General features: G+C 40.5%; 2 protein-coding genes across 4 annotated transcripts in view; one reads left to right on the top strand and one right to left on the bottom strand.

The window, feature by feature from the left end:
- The window catches only part of FAM169B (family with sequence similarity 169 member B), a 39,966-nt gene extending 31,696 nt beyond the window's left edge, over positions 1 to 8,270 (bottom strand). For both annotated transcript variants that reach the window (XM_033167377.1, XM_033167376.1), the window contains exon 1: positions 8,144 to 8,270. In XM_033167377.1, coding sequence (XP_033023268.1) covers positions 8,144 to 8,204 — 61 coding nt within the window. In that variant the 5' untranslated portion in view covers positions 8,205 to 8,270. The remainder of the gene's footprint in view (positions 1 to 8,143) is intronic.
- Positions 8,271 to 9,113: 843 nt separating this feature from the next.
- Positions 9,114 to 18,175, top strand: PGPEP1L (pyroglutamyl-peptidase I like). Of its 2 annotated transcripts, XM_033167841.1 has the most exons (6): positions 9,114 to 9,131; positions 10,555 to 10,708; positions 14,267 to 14,319; positions 16,050 to 16,166; positions 16,938 to 17,167; positions 17,898 to 18,175. In XM_033167841.1, the coding sequence occupies exons 2-6, from the start codon at positions 10,675 to 10,677 to the stop codon at positions 18,064 to 18,066; spliced, it is 603 nt and encodes a 200-aa protein (XP_033023732.1). In that variant the 5' UTR covers positions 9,114 to 9,131; positions 10,555 to 10,674; the 3' UTR covers positions 18,067 to 18,175. The 2 variants fall into 2 exon arrangements, with proteins under 2 accessions (XP_033023732.1, XP_033023733.1); XM_033167842.1 differs by lacking the exons at positions 9,114 to 9,131; positions 10,555 to 10,708 and adding an exon at positions 13,105 to 13,440.

Genomic DNA, 18,175 nt, shown 5'->3' with positions numbered 1-18,175 from the left:
CACTCGTGGGAAAATGTGATGTGATCTCTTAGAGTTATCGAATGAAACTAACACATGGCATGATAAAAGTCTGTAATTTTATCCAGATAAGTTATTTGTTGTTTACTGTTGTAACAATTGTTTTCTCAATATTTATCTTCTCTAACATGAAAAAAGTAAAAACAGTATTTTTAAAAAGAAAGGAAAAAGAAAACTGTTGGCATAACAATGCTTAGCATGACAGGAAAACTTTGCAGATAAACACATTTGCTTTCCAAAGATAGTCACCTGGAGAAAAAAAAACAACCACAACTTTGATTTTAGGTTCGACTTATATTCAAACTGCCAATCAAACTGCAAGGAATTTTTGAAATAGATAGGACACACACCAAAGTTAATTACGGTGGCCTCGAAACTCAATTTGCTTGAGATTTTAGATGGATGGAAATGTCATATGTTGACATGATTGCTTAATCACTGCATCATGTAAATCCCACTATAAAACCACAGTTCTGATTAACTGTAGAATAGTTATTTACTGTCTTGAACTAAAATTATGGTCATTCAAACCCACAGGCCTAGATCACCTCATTACTGATTCAGCAGGACTGACCATAGGTAATTGCACAAACTTACCGGTAAGTTTATTTGCTTAAAGCTGTTCTTAGTGGAATTTCAAGTTGTAGAAGCTACCAAGTCTCCAAATGCAAGGGCCTTTAAGAAAACCTTCAAATTTTCCTAGTGTAGTGGCAGATGTGGAAAACAAAGAGGGAAACTCATCCTTATGATAGGTAAACGGGTAAGACTACAACCCATCAAACTAAATAGTGACAGGTGCTCTGCCCCCTTTTCACTGTTAAATCCTGCCCCCTTTGGGCAATGACCCAAAAGAGAGATTTTGTAAGGAATCCCAAAGCAATAAAAAAGAGGCAAGATTTGGGTGAAAAGGGGACACCTGCCACTTTTTAGTATGATGGATGGTGCTCCTACTAATCTTCTGCCAGTTACCCACTTATGACTCACATGGCATTTTAAAGGATTTATTTGTAATAAGAATCCCATGTTCCTTGTGTTGTCATTGAGAGATGAGGTTCCAGCCACTCTCTAAACTCCCTCCTGACCTTCATAACCTTCAGTTACTATATCAACCTACAGCTGACATCAGTGCTGTTAAAGTGATGAATAATCAAATTATTTCCACACGGGGTACATCAATAATATAATTACCCACTTTCAAATAGAGATCATGCCTGTCCCCAAGTAAAGCCTTTACTGGTTCAATCAAGCATGTTTAGGAAGGCTGAAGGAGTTAACGTGGGTTTGCAGAAGTATAAAAAACAAAATGCTAACTATTGCAGGGGGCAGCCTGAAGTGGAAAACTGAGTGGAAGGGGGAATGAAATGCAGTCTTATATGTAGTATGCCAGTGCTGACTGGAATAGTGAATTTTTCAATATTTTGTTGCAGATCCCACTTGTCACATACTACAAAGTATTATCAAAGAGACTCCTGTAATAAAGAACCAATGAAGGAGACTCCTGAACCTTTAAGCAAATTATTAGCCCATGACATTTTGTTGTTGTTGAGATTTGCTGTTAGGAAATATAGCATTTCATGCAAATTATTATTCATCTTCTGCAAAAAAAAAATGGTGTGTAATAAAACAAGCCACAGACAGAGGTTTTCTGGAGTTTAAAGTTAGCCTGGAATTTATCCAGCATTGTAGGTTTTACTAGCATTTGAATAATTTAAAATCCCTTACTTACAATCAGTTTTTTATAGCTATGTTACGTACAAAAACTGCACACCTATCTCACACAATGAAATAATTCTACGTGGGAGGAGAATGTTGTATCACATAGAAGAAAATATCTGGATTCACAAGTTTTCTAAATCTGCTTGCTTGCTAAAGAATTACAAATCTGATGTAATACTAATGTGGTAAATTTTAAAAAACTGAAATAAAATATGAGATTATATTATGAAGCACCTTGTCTTGTTGGTTGAAGGAATGGATGACATTGGATAATTCACATATTTTAGACTTAGAAAGCCATGATAATATTTTAGGTTGGCACGCTTATTCATAGTATGAAAAGGTGAAAATACATAAAGGATTTACAAATCATATAATTAGGAAAAAATTAAAAAAATTCCTTCCAGTAGCACCTTAAAGACCAACTAAGTTTGTTCTTGGTATGAGCTTTCGTGTGCATGCACACTTCTTCAGATACGTATCTGAATAAGTGTGCATACAAACAAAAGCTCATACCAAGAACAAACTTAGTTGGTATTTAAGGTGCTACTGGAAGGATTTTTTTTATTTTTTATTTTGTTTCGACTATGGCAAACCAACAAGGCTACCTACCTGAAATAGGAAAAAAAATACAATTTTGGGAGTATGGGATAAATACAAAAATCCATAAGAGGCAAAAACACCACTTTGGCTCTCACTGTTGGAAGCTAAAGCAGCAAAGAAGAATATGATAGAAGGGTGGAAAACTTATAGAAATTTATTAAAACGCGGGAGAGCAATTGAAATAATTTAAGGAATTATCAGGAAAATTAACAACATGGATACAATACCATCATTTGAATTAAGTATTTAAGAAACATAGGATACGAGGGTTTGGGGAACAAATATCACAACTGGAGAGAGATCTATTGGAATGTAATGAAAATGTGCTATCTAGAATTTATAAGATTGGAATGGGAGACAAAGGATGAGCAAGTAAAATCCTCAATGATACATTGGGCAATAGATATTGGTCATAATATAGATATGGAAGCATGGGAACGATTGTGGAATGTGGATATAAAACTTACAACATGCTATGGTTTAAGAGAGAATTATTTGAAAATGTCATATCGATGGTACCTACCTAACACCAAGTAAATTGGCTAAAATGTATAAATCAAAATCAAATAAATATTGGAAATGTAAAGAAAAAGAAGGCTCTTTCTATCTTATGTGGTGGTCTTGTAGGAAGGTTAAAGCTTACTGGGAAATGATATATTTAATGAATTGAAAAAGATGTTTAAAATAACGTTTGAAAAAAACACCCAGAAGCTTTCCTTTGGGGAATTATAGGGATGGAACTACACAAACTGTATAGAAATTTATTCATGAATGTGACTACAGCGATATTACTTGCCTAAAAATGGAAAAAAGAAGAAGTCCCAGCGAAAGAAGAATATACAAAAAATTATGGAATACGCAGAAATGGCAAAAATTACTGGAAAAATAAGAAATCAAGATAACAAACTTTTTATAAAAGAATGGAAATGGTTTATTGAATATTTACAAATAAACTGCAAAAAATAAGAACATTGGCAGGATTATTGTAGCAACCTGCAGTTTTATAAGGTAGATGAATGAATGAATGAGTAAATTAAGTTAATTTGGTATATGCAGAAAATATAAAAAATAAATTTAAGGAACCACAGAATGAGGGGAAGGAAGTCAAGTTTTGAAATGTGAAAATGACTGTAAAATTATTGAAATGTATAAAACTGAAAATCATAAATAAAATAATAATTTAAAAATAAAAATATGCATACATCTAGAGAAGGAATGCAAGCTGCAGCGATATCATAGGAAAAATTTACTCCAATCTTTGCTTTCCAAAGCTGAAACAGGAATATGAAGCAGAACCATCATTATTTTCATCAAAGAGAGGAAGAAGGTCTGAACAGTCACACCTGATTTGAAATAAATCTGATTTATTTATTACAGATGGGAAAATAAGGCTGAAAGAATGCAGTCCTGAATATCATTTGGCACAAGGGTGGCTCACAAATGAATGAATGAATGAATGAATGAAAAGAAAAATATACAACCAACAATTCTAACGAATAGACCAACTGAGGTTTATGGTGGTATAGTTATATGCAACCAACTTTAATTCTGAGGCATCAATCAGAGACAAGTACTGTACAGTAAATCAATTTTAATGATAAAGCAGAGACATAAAGGTTTCAGTTGTGGGGGTTTGACATATCTCCAAAATATGACTGTATAGAAAACTGGAGGTGGAGGAAAAAAGAATATGTTACTTGTGGTATGCATAAAAAGAAGAAAAAATGTGGGCTTAGCAGCTTATTTTTAAAGCAGAAAATTGACTTAGACTTTGCATAAACAATGCTATACCTTTAAGCATTCAGACTGACAGTCAGGGTTGAAAAACAACCATTCAGTCTGAAAGCAGAGCCTGTTAAAAAGCATGATGTTTCTAAACAGTATCTGTTATGTACTAATAAGCATTATTTAAAGGACACAGACCTTTAATTGCTTCCAAACATGCACTTATTCAAAACTGCCACAAGGCAATCTTTACCAAAAGCATCACATAAACCCACAGGAATCCCAACAATACAATACAAAATGTTTTTTAGTTTTAATTTTGCTTGAAGTCTCAGAGCACAACAAATGTATAGAGAGGCACTTTTCGCGAATTGTATGAAAATGTTTGTGAAGCTTCACAAGAATGAATTGCAAATAAGAATTACATCAGAGCTATTTGCCATCTGTTGTCAGCAATGCTGTCTTGCTAAAACTGGTCACCAGATTGCAGTTTTGTAAGTTTAAAAGGCAACCTTTTAAATGTGTAACTAAGCAGAAGGCTGTGTGTGTACTTGACCTAAAACCTGGAAGTCACTTGGCAAATTCATCACAAAGCATGATAAGGATTTTTCACAAGTGGTGCTTTTTTATTTAGAATACATGTTGCTCATGTACTATAAAAGCACAGGGGCAATGTTTTAAAATAGATTGTGTTCATTGAGTTTTTTCATATAAATTCTACAAAACTAGAAGATCAAAATACCCTCAATTATATGTGAATTACATTTGAAAATGTACATTGTGGATGCTGAAAATGAGTAGGACTAATCTCAATCCAGGTCTAAATATTTAGAGTGGCATTCAACTAAGTTTCACTCGACATACTGTAATGCATAGACCTAACTTACTCATGTTCATTTATTTTAATGTCTCCTCCGAGTAATACTTAGTTGAATACTACCCTTGCAATTCACTTGCTATGCTGCACAGTTTTGGGTTAACACCAAATCCCATGGGATATCAATGAAGGCAAGGGGAATTTATGTGGATGCAAAGGTCACTTCTCATGTCATATTCCTTAAGCACAAATATATTAATAAACAAAACAACATATGTACCCTTATGGGCAGGTTGCAGGGTACAGTGAACCCATGAGAGATAAGGAAATGAGAAATAAGATGGCAGCACAGGTTAGGGGGGACGTGGGTGGCGCTGTGGGTTAAACCACAGAGCCTAGGGCTTCATGATCAGAAGGTCGTGGGTTTGAATCCCCGCGACGGGGTGAGCTCCCGTTGCTCTGTCCCAGCTCCTGCCAACCTAGCAGTTCGAAAGCACGTCAAAGTGCAAGTAGATAACTAGGTACCACTCCGGCGCGAAGGTAAACAGCATTTCCGTGCGCTGCTCTGGTTCACCAGAAGCGGCTTAATCATGCTGGCCACATGACCCGGAAGCTGTACGCCGGCTCCCTCGGCCAATAAAGCGAGATGAGCGCTGCAACCCCAGAGTCGTCTGCGACTGGACCTAATGGTCAGGGGGTCCCTTTACCTTTACCCTTTACAGGTTAGGGGAGAGAGAAAGGCAATCACACAGAAAGGTCCCAAGAAGACAGAAATAAGCAAAAGAAAAATCAAACAGAAGCCAAGAAATTAAAAGTAGGACCCATGTTAAAGTAGTTAACTGGTAGATTCTACTGGCCAGTTGCCAATCTCCCCTTCTTGGGCAAGGTTCTTAAGCTGGTAGTTACTGACTAGATCCAGACACTTTAGGAGGAAACTGATTTTCTACATCCATTTCAATTGGGCCCAGTTTAGGCACAGAAACTGTTTTGCTCACCCTGTATGATTACCTTTGTTGGGAGAGAGACAGCAGAAATATGTCCCTGTTAATTCTCCTCGACCTCTCAGCAGTTTTACAAACCACCAACCATAGTATCCTTCTGGAGCTCTTCTGGAGCAGCTGTCAAGTTAGGTGTGGGTAGCACCACTTTGGAGTGGTTCTGGTATTACTTGGATGGTCACTTCCAGAGGGTGATGCTTGGGGAGTGCTCTTTGGCCCCATGGAGCCTTCATTGTGGGGTTACTCAGCATTCAATTTTATCCCCTGGGGTGACTTAAGAACGTTCAGGGGAGCACTGGGTGCTGTCCTTTCATTAACTTGCAGGCCCCTCCAAAAAAAAAAAACCACACAAAAAATCCTCCTCAGCTTATGTAGTTAACAGTTCCTTAGTTTTACAGAAAGGGCTTGAGAAATGCAAGAAAACAGCAAAGTAGCTTGATGGGGTGTCTGCCTGGATGTATGTGTGTGTGTGTTCTTAAAAATAACCCTGAAAGTGGGGTGTCTTTCATGTTTCTCTCTCCTTCTACCCCCAACATCCCTCTCCCTTCTTCTCTACCTCTCCCCCCAGGCAACCCGCTCCTCCTTAACAGGGATATTATTGTGATTATTACTAATTACCCACTCCTCACCTTAAGATCTCAGGGCAGGTTATAACAGTTTAAAACAAATTACAATCACAAAAAACAAGGCAGGATACCTCAGTCAGTAGACCACAAGACTCTTATAATATTGGGGTTGTAGATTTAAGCCTCACTTTGGGCAAAAGATTCATGCACTGCAGGTGGTTAGATAAATGACCCTCCCCTCATGGTCCCTTACAACTCTACAATTCTGTGATTCTACGATATACACCTCAAGTGTCAAAAGCCAGGGTAAAGAGGTCATCAGCATTTGCCGAAAGTGGTATAGGTGCCAGGAATCTGTGGGGAGAGTTCCACAACTTAGGGGCTGCCACAGAGAATGCTCTGTTCCAGACAACCACCAACTGAGACTCTGAGGGCACCCAAGAGGCTCTGTAGGAAAGGAGACAGTCTTTCAAATATTTGAGGTCTAAGTTGGGTGTTAAGCAGCAATATGAGCACTTTCAGTTGAGCCAAGAAATGAACTGACAACCAGAATACACAACGTGGCTGTTTACTGAGCATTCAATCCAATTTGTTTCCAGGGAGGTTATATGAAGCAACTGTTATCTCACTCTTTCTACTGCATCCCCCCCCCCATCACCTTCCTTACCCCACAAAGTCCAGGAAGGGTACCCAATTCACTTTGATTACAAAACATTAATTTGTGGTTGGGAACTGAATCCCATCCACAAAATACAGTTCGGAAGTGGCCCTAATGCTTATGGGTTAAAACTTAAAATGGGATCCAGTGGTCTATGAAGGACACTTTGTATCCATGGGGTCAAAAACTACTGGGAGGAGGATCTATAAGAGTCCTACTACTGTACAATAGGAAAGCATCTGGAGCATCAATACTTCTGTGGGTCACAAAACCTTGGGAGAGAAAAGGACTAAGGCCTGGGAGACCAGGGTTCAAAGACTAACTTGGCTATGATGCCTACTGGGTGGCCTTTAGCCAGTCGCTGCCTCTCAGTCTAACCTGCATCACAGGATTGTGAAGATAGAATGAGGAGGTGGTGAACCATGTACACCTAGTTTCCTTGGAGGAAAAAAATCGAATATAAATGTTGTAACAATAAACTATTGCATATATTGACTGAAAATGACAGAGGGACCCCATTGCCCTGCCTGCCCTAGGGTAAAGATTCTCACATCATAAAATGCTACACTTTGGTGAAGGGAGTTAAGAAATTAGGGGCTTTCAGCATTTACAAGCAGAGAAGCTGTCGGGATGGGGTGCGGGGAGGAAGCAGGATTTCTGCGCGTGAAACACATATATTTTCACGCAGAGAACCCTGGGAATTGTAGTTTGTTAAGGGCGCTAGGTACTTTAGCTTCCCGGTGCGGGTAAACTACAGGACCCATGGTTCTTTGCGGGGGAGGGATGATGTGTTTTCAACGTACGCTTGGGCACACAGTTGCGGTCTTGATTTCTCAAGCGCGAAAGGAGAGGGAAGTGCGCTGTGCTTTTAGTCGCTGTCCTTGTTGCTGTAAACGGATTAAATTATGCACACAACGAAACACACACACCTCAAAAAAAGATCAAAACACGAAAACAAAAACACCCCTTTCCCGAAGCTGAAAGCCGTGTGAGAATGAAGCCCCGAGAGAAGCGAGAGCCAGCGCTTCGCAGTCCCTCTTACCCGCACGGGGTGAGGCGGCGCTTCCCGCCCGCTTCTGAGGAGCCACCGCAGCCGCCATCATAACTTCCTCCGGGGCGGCTCTAACGCCTCCCTCCTGCTCCTCCTCCGCCGGCCCTCGGAGCCGCCCATCGCCAACTCTCTCCCTCATGGTTTCAGCCGTTCACACCCACTTCGACCGTCGAAATCTCAGTCAACGAACGGAGTGCATATCTAGGTTGCCTTAGCATTTTCGGCGGGAAGAGGGGGGAAATAGCCTCCCGTGAGGCAATTGCTGTTCTCCACAAATCCTCTCAAAAGCAATTGCGACAAATCTGCTGGCTCTTGGATGGGAAGCCGTGTATATTCCCCACAGAAAAATACCATCCTGCGAAAACAAATTACAGTGATACCTCAGGTTACATACGCTTCAGGTTGCATACTCCGCTAACCCAGAATAGTACCTCGGTTAAGAACTTTGCTTCAGGATAAGAACAGAAATTGTGCTCTGAGGCACAGCGGCAGCGGGAGGTCCCCATTAGCTAAAGTGGTGCTTCAGGTTAAGACAGTTTCAGGTTAAGAACGGACCTCCAGAACGAATTAAGTTCTTAACCGAGGTACTGTACCACTGTATGTGCATTTTGCTTTTAATTCAAACCCCCCCCCAAAAAACACTTAAAAATTAAATAAATACACGTGACAGACAGATACAGGAGGTTTGTATGTATTCACCACAAAATAGCCTCCAGTGAGACAAAACTAGGAGGGTGCTTTTTGTGGGGGGGGGGTATTCTTATATTGTGGTAAAGAAACACAAACCACAGAGTAAAAGCTGACAGCTAAAGCAGATTTAAAAAGTGGGAAAATATAAAAAATCAGCCTTGTGCTGAAATAACAGCAAAGTAGGTCCTGGCAAGACTCTGGGGAAGACACCCTACAAACCAGGGTACCACCACTGAAAAGGCTCCTGCAGTTCCCGCAGAGGAGGAAATTTGGACCCCAAGATCTCAAGGTTCACATGTAGAACAAGATAGTATTTCTGGTGCCCTGCTCCCAAGGGCTTTAAAAGGTCAAAGCCAGCACGTTGAGTGGAGCTTACAAATGAACTGGGATCTAGTTAAGATGGCAATAAATAAATAAATAAATAAATAAATATCACCTGTTCCCATCTAGCAGTCTCAAAGCCATATCCCAAACGAACTGCAGTTTCTGGAACGTTTCATAGGTAGTTGCACATGCAACACATGGTAGTGGTCCATCTCATATAAATGTATGATTTAATAGCTGCAGTGTCCACAGCAATGTAGGAACAGCACTAGCATGCACTCCAACTGTCCCTATTTTAGCCAACTTGGGAAATTTTTATGGCTTTTAACTTTGGTGGCTTTAAAAACGGATTAGACAAATTCATGGAGATGATGCTATCATCCATAGCTACTAACCGCGTTGTTTATGCTCTACCTCCAATGTCAGAGGCAGCAAGGGTTCTCAGTAAGACTTGCTAGGTACTGCGCTCAGATATTGATTGTGGACTTCCCATCAATATCTGGTTGGCCACTGTAAGAAAAAGATGCTGAACTGGATGGGCTGATACAGCAGGGCTCTTCTTATGCTCTCAATTTTTTTTTAGCATGCACTTTGTACAATAGCTGCTAGACACCAAATAGGAGTCATTAACAATACATAACCCACATACAACCAAATGCATTATGGGATTGGCTGGAGGTGGGATACTATGGTTTCAAATTAAGCCAGATCCAACGAGACCCATTTAAAAAGTACGAGGCTGAATTTAGGTCCATTGGAAAAGCTCTGCTAATGTTTAGCCAAAATCAGCTTCATTGGATTTGCAACCATTGGTTCTAATCCTATACTGTAGTAGCTATAGATGCTTCAGTTTAAAATGGAAAATGGTTGTTATACTGTATTTTTAAGTGTCTTTGTGGTTTTTAAACTGTGATTTAAATTATTTTGATGTTATTTTATGATGACAGTATGCCACCCTGCTCTCTGCCTCAGAGAGGCAGTTTATATTGTAAGCCACTTTGACAAGACTATTTGCCTGGAAAAGCAAGATATAGAGACAAAGATAAATAAAATATAACTAAAATTGCTTCTACAGAGCACTGGCTTTTATAGCAGAGTATAAAAGCCCAAATTTATAAGTAATAGGTAGACTTATTTTATTAATTCAGCATCACTATGCAACAGAGACATACAAAAATAAAAGTGATTGGATTATTTCTAATCAGGTTAGATTTGAAATCAATAGCTAAGATTATGTAGTTAAGTCATTCAGCATAGTTGAAAGGGGAGAAAGCATAAGGATCTTTGTAACCATCAATATTCCAGGGCTTGTGTAATTAAAATTATCCCACATCATGTGAAACCAGAACAGTCCCAGTTTGGTGAAGTGTTTTTCCACTGACCAATAGGAAGATGGACATTTTGGAACAGATGGTAAAAGAATATAATAAGGTCAGCTGTGATCAAGCATGTTACCAGTGAAGAGTGAGCTGGTTATTGGTGTCTGGAACGTAAAGGATTTAAATTAAATGGACATCAATTCTGACACGGTGGTTGTCACGGGTAAGGCTCAATTTTTTTAGTCCTCTTTTAGCCATGCATGGAATGTGCATACACTGGTCTGCTCTTTGTCATAAACAACTCCAAAGGCACACACAGACACACAAACAACTAGCAACTGGACATACCAACATTTCCAAATGGAAATAGCTCGCTGCTGCAACTTGCTAAAAATGATCAGATGGTATGTCAATGGGGTAAAAGAAAATGCATGCTATCCTTTATCCAAGAAAACTTGCCATTCGTTATTTCTGTCACTTCCGAAAATATCTGTTGATATCTTTTCCTGTGTGGGCTATTTAGCCTCTAGGGTAAAACTAGAAAAGTGTTGCCTAAAAAGAGCTATAGAGCAACACTGCTTCCCAGTTTCACATCAAGGTCCAAAATTAGAGCCAACACATGTCAAATTTCAACTTCTCAGTTTCAAAACAAGGAGATAAAAATCAGAGGAAATAACACACACTGTTCTATCACCCCAACACTATAATATATAAACAGTGTGTTGAAATAGCATTCCGGAACATCCAAGTCCCTGGAGCCAATTTTGGATATTTTCTTTTCAGTTATAGTTAATGCTGAATCACCAGTGAAGATGCAATCAGTTAAGAGAGAGAGAGACTGAGCTTTAAAAGGTTGAAACTCTCCTGGAATGCCACTGCACACTCTTGCTCACTGTTACGCCACTAGCTGCTCTAAAGGCAATCATTACGTATAGGCTTGACATGTGAGTTGCTGGATAGTTTTCCACTGTAGGCCATCTCAGGACACAGGACTGAGAATGAAGTGGCATCAAAGAGAATCTGAATCTAGCCATTTTCAATTAGCACACAATTTAAGATTATTTTTGTGTTTGTTAAAATAGCTCCCAGGCAGCCTTATGCAGAAACATTTCAGACGCTCCATAGTTTTAGGTGACTTGGATGAGGAAGTGGGAATGACAAAACCACTTAAGCTTTCTGTAGAATTGTAGAACTGTAGAGTTGGAAGGGATACCAAGGGTCATCTAGTCCAACCCTGTGTTGCCGAAACCTGAACGAAATCATACATATCAATTTTAATGTCTATATGAGGGCAATGGAGGAGACTCTTGAGGAGTCCCATGGACTACAAGAAGATCAAACCTATCCATTCTCAAAGAAATCAGCCCTGAGTGCTCACTAGAAGGACAGATCCTGAAGTTGAGGCTCCAGTACTTTGGCCACCTCATGAGAAGAGAAGACTCCCTAGAAAAGACCCTGATGTTGGGAAAGATGGAGGGCACAAGGAGAAGGGGACGACAGAGGATGAGACGGTTGACAGTGTTCTCGAAGCTACTAACATGAGTTTGGCCAAACTGCGGGAGGCAGTGAAAGAAAGGCGTGCCTGCGTGCTCTGGTCCATGGGGTCACGAAGAGTCAGACACGACTAAATGACTGAACAACAACAAAATGAGGGCAATATATTTATTTGGCCACCCAAAATGTCATAAAATCGTATGCAAACATCAGACTAGATGTTTAAAAAACATATAGGGAAGAGAATATAAGAGCATAAGAAGAGCGCTGCTGGATCAGACCAAAGGCCCATCGAGTCTAGCATCCTGCTACCACAGTAGCCAGATTGATACCCATGGAAGCCTGCAAAGCAGGGCATGAATGCAACAACCTTCTTCCCAGTTGTGATTCCTAGCAACTAATACAGTGGTACCTTGGTTCTCGAACTTAATCCGTTCCGGGAGTCAGTTCAACTCCCAAAACTGTTCAAAAACCAAGGCACAGCTTTCAGATGGGCTGCAGGAGCTTCCTGCACTCAAGCAGAAGCCATGTCGGATGTTCGGCTTCCGAAAAACGTTCGCAAACCGGAACACTTCCGGGTTTGCGGCATTTGGGAGCCGATTTGTTCAACAACTAATCTGTTCGAGAACCAAGGTACCACTGTATTCAGATACAAACTGCCTCTGAAGGTAGAGGTAGGACACCATCATGGCTAGTAGCCATCAATAGCCTTAACTTGCATGAAAAGAAAAGGCTGGCAGTGTTTTTTAAGCCATCCATGTTTGATTCTGGTAAGTTTTAAGATGGAAGACTCTGGGGAAACTCAAAAGCTTGCACGCTATTTTTATGAACCGAAAAGTCCAATATAGACTTTGGGATCTTTCTTATAGGCCAAGACAACTACCGTCGCTCTTTGAGATCACCTTCTTCTCCTTTCCTTAACTACAATAACCAGCAACAAATTAAATCCAAAACAGCACCACCCATGCAGAAGCGGGTGGTATCAGCAGGTCTGGGGAGCCCCAAGGTTTGCATATGGAAACCGCCCCCCAATGAAATCTAAAAGGGGGGAGGGCAAACAGCCTAATCAGTATGCTTATTGGGCACGGAATGGCACTGCTGGCTGGCTAAAACCCTAAACAGGAGAACATCACACTGCAGCGTTATGTTTTATGTCCCATATCTTTCTGTTAGATGTGCAGGTGCAATTTAGAGATACTGCAGTGTCATCACTAAATGCCTCAGTCACTTTTTCACCTGCTTGAAACAAAATTGTTGGCTCAGTTTCTGGTTTTAGTAGCCAATATTATTCAGCCAATATGATCCCTGTGTTGGTTTCAACACTCCAATATTTGAAGAGCTCATAATGAAGTCACTTCTTTTAATAGAACAGCCAAACCCTTGGCAGAGGTTTCTTATAGCCACAGTTGCAGGCTGCACATTTCACTCAGCTAGCTCAGAACTTGATGTTGTCCAACTCTGGTGAGCCCCCCATTTCTTTTACTGAAAAAGCAGTGAAGCAGATACAGAACCATAAATTTCTCTCTCAAATGTTTCATCTGTTCCCTGTGTGTTATACCTGGTAAAATATTTTACTTGATGTCCCAAGTTCAAATTCCTGATCAATCCTGAAACTCACTAGGCCGTCTTTGGCCCTTTCCTCATTTTTCCCCCCTAACCTAAATCATAGAGTTGTTGAGAAACCGGAATATGATAACTTCAATCATACTATCCTGCGTTACTGAATATAAGGGGTGGGACACCAATATTTTTTTCTTTATAGAAAGATACACTGATATTCCCTCTCTGTGGCAAGAACTCTTGGGCAGAAGATAATGTGTGTAATGTAGGAAGGCACAAAAAATTGTCAGCTTGTTAGTTTAAAAAGAATCTCAAAACAGGAACAAAATTGGACAAAATTTGCATTTGAGTTTTTAAGGAGCCCTATAGTTCTGAAGCAAGGAGCACACTGTGTTTTTAGATGGATGGATTTATGTATCATACCAGAAGAGATACCATCTTAGGTTTCTTCCCTGACAGAGCCAAGTGTTAATTGTAAATTGTTTAATTTGTGTGACACAGAACTTCAACACATGCCTGTAACCTGAAGTGAGGGTGTCTGTAGGGACCATAGGAAATAGAGACTAATCTGTCATTGAGAAGCTGAGATAAGGGAACCTTTTACTGTAAAAATCTCAAGAACCATTCAATAAACAACAGACAGCAGAAGTTAGCCAAGGGAACAAATTGTGACAAGATCAGGAACTTATGAATTTTAAGGTTGTAAATTATACTTATTTGCTTTCAGGCTTTGGTCCTTTTCGACAGCATCTTGTTAACTCTAGCTGGGAAGCAGCAAAGGTAAGAATGCCCTTTATGTTGAAGTACAAAAAGGAACAATATTCATGTTTAGCTTTGTGTTTCTCTTGTGTTCAAAGGTAGGATATTTTTCACTACCGTTTTTACATGAGTAGAATGTGTCCTTTTATTTAAAATGCATCTCTGGGTTATTTGTGGGGTACAGGAATTCATTCACCCCCCCCCCAAAATATAGTCTGCCCCCCCACAAGGTCTGAGGGAGAGTGGACCGGCCCCCTGCTGAAAAAGTTTGCTGACCCCTGCTGTAGAAACATTAAAGTTGTATCTAGTTTACAAATCCTTTTCTGTCCTCTGCTTTTGATCAAATAACCTTTCTTCTTGCTTACCATGGACAGCAAACTGTAGTAGCAGCTTTCCAATCTATTCTTTGGCCTCGGTTTCTTGCATGGAAAAGGGGAGGGGGGGAAGGTTACATGCGGCCATCTGACCCTGGCCTAACCAGTCACAGAAGAGTGTCTCATTAAACACAGAGAAATTCAAATGTGTGTGAGAAAATAAAATGCTAATTGTAAGCTGGCATGGATCTACTTTTGGAAAAACAGGCACACAATGCTGCATTCTTATGCAAGATGATGCAAGAGCCTCTCCAAGACCATTCGTGCCACAGGAAAAACACAGCTGGCTGTGTTCTCCTAATGTGTTTACTTCGCCTGCAAGAATTGTTTGCTTGTTTATGTCAAACAGTTTATTGAGCACAGCTAATCAATGTTTCCGCTGACAAGGAAATTGTAAGAGTTTACTCAGGAAGCCAACCTTCAAGAACAAGCTTGTCCCATTCACACACCAGTACCAGGGAAATCTTAAGTCTGTGGCTCCTTCTGTGCCACCCTGGATTCTGTGCAATAAATGAAACACTGGGACCTTCCAACTTGCAAAGGAAGATACAGATCCTTCCAAACAAGGACATGTCCCCGGGAAGTGCCTTATGAGACACGCATTTAATCATCAAAACAGCAAGTAGTTGGGGGGCCAGGGCCAACAGAGCTTGGACAAGAGTTTTAGTAGCTAGTACACAGGAAAGGCAGATTGTGGAAACATGGAAGATGACATGGCAGCAGCTTCCCCATAGGGCAATGCTGGGGAACCTGTGGCCCTCCGTAAGTTTTTGGAATCCAACTCCCATCAGTCCCAGCCAGCAATGACCCTCCAAGACCACCTAGAGGACCATACGTTTGGCCCACACCTAGCCACCCCCTTAAATAGGCTGGAGGTGGGCTGCTCACAGCCCCCAAGGCACTGGCTCTGATTGGCGGAGCAGGCACTGTCCGTCCTTACCCAAGGGCCTGATGCGGCCGGAGATTGGCAGTGCCAGCCGTTTCTTCCCCCGGCTGTGCCAGAAGATGGCGGCCTCCCTGGACCCACTGCAGCTGTGGCATGTGACAACGGCTGCTCATCCGCAGTCCCAGGCGAGTGGTTATTTACTCTGTTACACATTTGATATTCCTAAACATTGCATTGCTAACTTATACAAACATGGTTATGTCTACCTTCAAAAGTTGAGAACAGCTCTGCTCTATCAGACAAGGCTCTTATGCGTTTAAAAAGGATGAGGAGTGCATGGTTGCTTAGGCCATCTCCTTCTTCTGCATGCTGATCAGCCATATCTAAGAAATGGGGTTTAGAAGAAGTTGGGCCACAAAGTTTAGCTGTACAGCTTCCTCTGAAACATCAAATATTTTTTAACACAACTTAAGTTGTTCACTTCAACACAGGAACTGGCCAGAATTGGTCTTGGAAGTGATGTAGACCTACACATCATGGAACTGCCAGTGGCTTACAAAAAAGCAAGAGAGATTGTCTGTCAAGCATGGGCAACCCTTCAGCCCCACGTAAGTGAAAATATTACTAGAGGACTCAATTTAAAATTAAGCTTTAAATTTAGATTCTCAAAATATTTTGTGTAATCTTCAAAAGATTATTTTTTTTAGACAAACTGCTGGGATTAATCTTTAAAGCCCTAAACATATTGGGACCAGGTTCTCTTACAGCAGGAATGAGGAATCTGTGACTCTTCAGATGGTATTGGACTACTAACTCACATCAGTCCCAGCCAGCATGGCCAACAGGAAGAAGTGATGGGAGTTGTAGTCCAACAACTGGAGGGCCACAGGCTCTCCATTTCTGCCTTCAGGACCATTTTCACCCATATACCTACACCACCTTTAGCAGACATCCAGTGTTCTGCCTTCTTGCCAGTAGCCCCCCCCCCCTTTTACTCAACTTCCTTCTGACTAACTTACATCTCATCTTTTCAGCAACAGGGCTTAGAAAAACTTTTTCTTCACTGCTGCCCTTCAGGAGTGTTAATTACTTGCGTTTCTCATAGTAATTGTATATCTATCTGATGTCCTTAATGCATCTGATATCATGCATGCTACTTTCTGAGGGCCTGGACCTAAAAAGTAGCATACAAATAGTTTGAATGAATAAATAAATAGACCAAAAAGACCACGGCTTTCTCCCCAACACAGTGGAAACATATATTTCCAGGGACAAGGTTTTAGCAAGTCTGTATTTCACACAAGGCCAGGGCACAGATTCATTATATATTGTATATCAGAACTTATTTCCAAACTTATCTCTTGTGGGGCAACCTACAGGTTATGATTCATATTGGCCTGGTTTCTACTTCTAAAGCAATCATCATTCTGGAGCAGTGTGGGAAGAACAAAGGCTATAAAGAAAAGGATGCTTGTGGATTTTGTCCAGAAAAAGATTGTTGTGTCTTAGAAGGCCCGGAAAGAATAGACTCTACAATTAATTTGAAGAGTGTCTGGAAAAACGTTCAGGTGGAAGGGATGGATGTAATTTTTTCCAGAGATGCAGGAAGGTAAATTACTTGCTGTATTGAGAAACCATGTCAGTTGTGGGAGACATGATTCAACTAGGAAATATTCCCGAAAGACAAACATCAAAATTTGGAAAGATCTGAGAAAACAGTATCTTCTGTGTAGACTGGCCAATACTTAATGGAACATGATCTTAGGACCCCCAAGTTAACCACAAGGTGGATCTGATGCAGCTTTTTCTCAAGTTAGCACCTTGGCCCATGCATGCAGAGAACCTGCTTCCTGAAGATTCTCCATTAGTCTCAAAGTTGGGAGCAAACCTAAACGCACAGGGGTAGGTAACGTGTGGCCCTCCAGATGTTACTGGACTTCCCATTATCCCCAGCAAGAATGGCCAATGGCCAGGATTGACTAGAATCTCAGTTCAGCAACATCTGGAGGGCCAAAGGTTCTCCATTCATGATGTAGGGAATCTTTTACTGAATGGGATTTGGCACTTCTGTGCCTTAATGCATCACTGAATTTGGGTTACTGTGATTATAATACTATTTTTATAATGCAAATTTTCTGGTGCTAGATAAACCACAGCTGTGCAAATATTCTGAAATTGTTTGCTGTACTGAGATGCTTTTAAGCAGTTAGCAACCTTATCTCTTCTGATGCGTTGTCTGAAAGCTAGTCCTGAATACCAAGATGGAGTTAACTGTTGAAAGTCTATAATTAAGCATACATGTTGTGTAGTCTTAAGGATACCTTTCCTCCATGCTGCAGGTACGTTTGTGATTACATCTATTATACCTCTCTTTACTATGGTAATGGAAGAGTAGCGTTTATCCACGTACCTCCTCTATCCCAATGGGTGACAGCAGAACTTCTTGGAAGAGCCCTGCGGACTGTTATCTTAGAGATGTTAAAGCAATGTAAACAGGGGATAATGTAAAACCAAAAAACCTACACACACAAGTTACCGGTACAAGGTATGTTCATTTTCATCTGACTTTGTGAAAAATACCATCAGTCATACCTATTAAAAAAAATAACCAATAAAA

The sequence above is a fragment of the Lacerta agilis genome, chromosome 13, assembly GCF_009819535.1.
Source record: "Lacerta agilis isolate rLacAgi1 chromosome 13, rLacAgi1.pri, whole genome shotgun sequence".
NCBI lineage: Eukaryota > Metazoa > Chordata > Lepidosauria > Squamata > Lacertidae > Lacerta > Lacerta agilis.
The sequence above is the reverse complement of the archived record's forward strand: the minus strand, read 5'-3'. Positions and strand labels throughout refer to the sequence as shown.

Coding starts and splice junctions, on each gene's coding strand:
- PGPEP1L (XM_033167841.1), top strand. CDS start 10,675: ATGGACATCAATTCTGACACGGTGGTTGTCACGG. Junction 10,709..14,266: donor TGACACGGTGGTTGTCACGG/GTAAGGCTCAAT, acceptor ATTTGCTTTCAG/GCTTTGGTCCTTTTCGACAG. Junction 16,167..16,937: donor GGGCAACCCTTCAGCCCCAC/GTAAGTGAAAAT, acceptor GGCAACCTACAG/GTTATGATTCATATTGGCCT.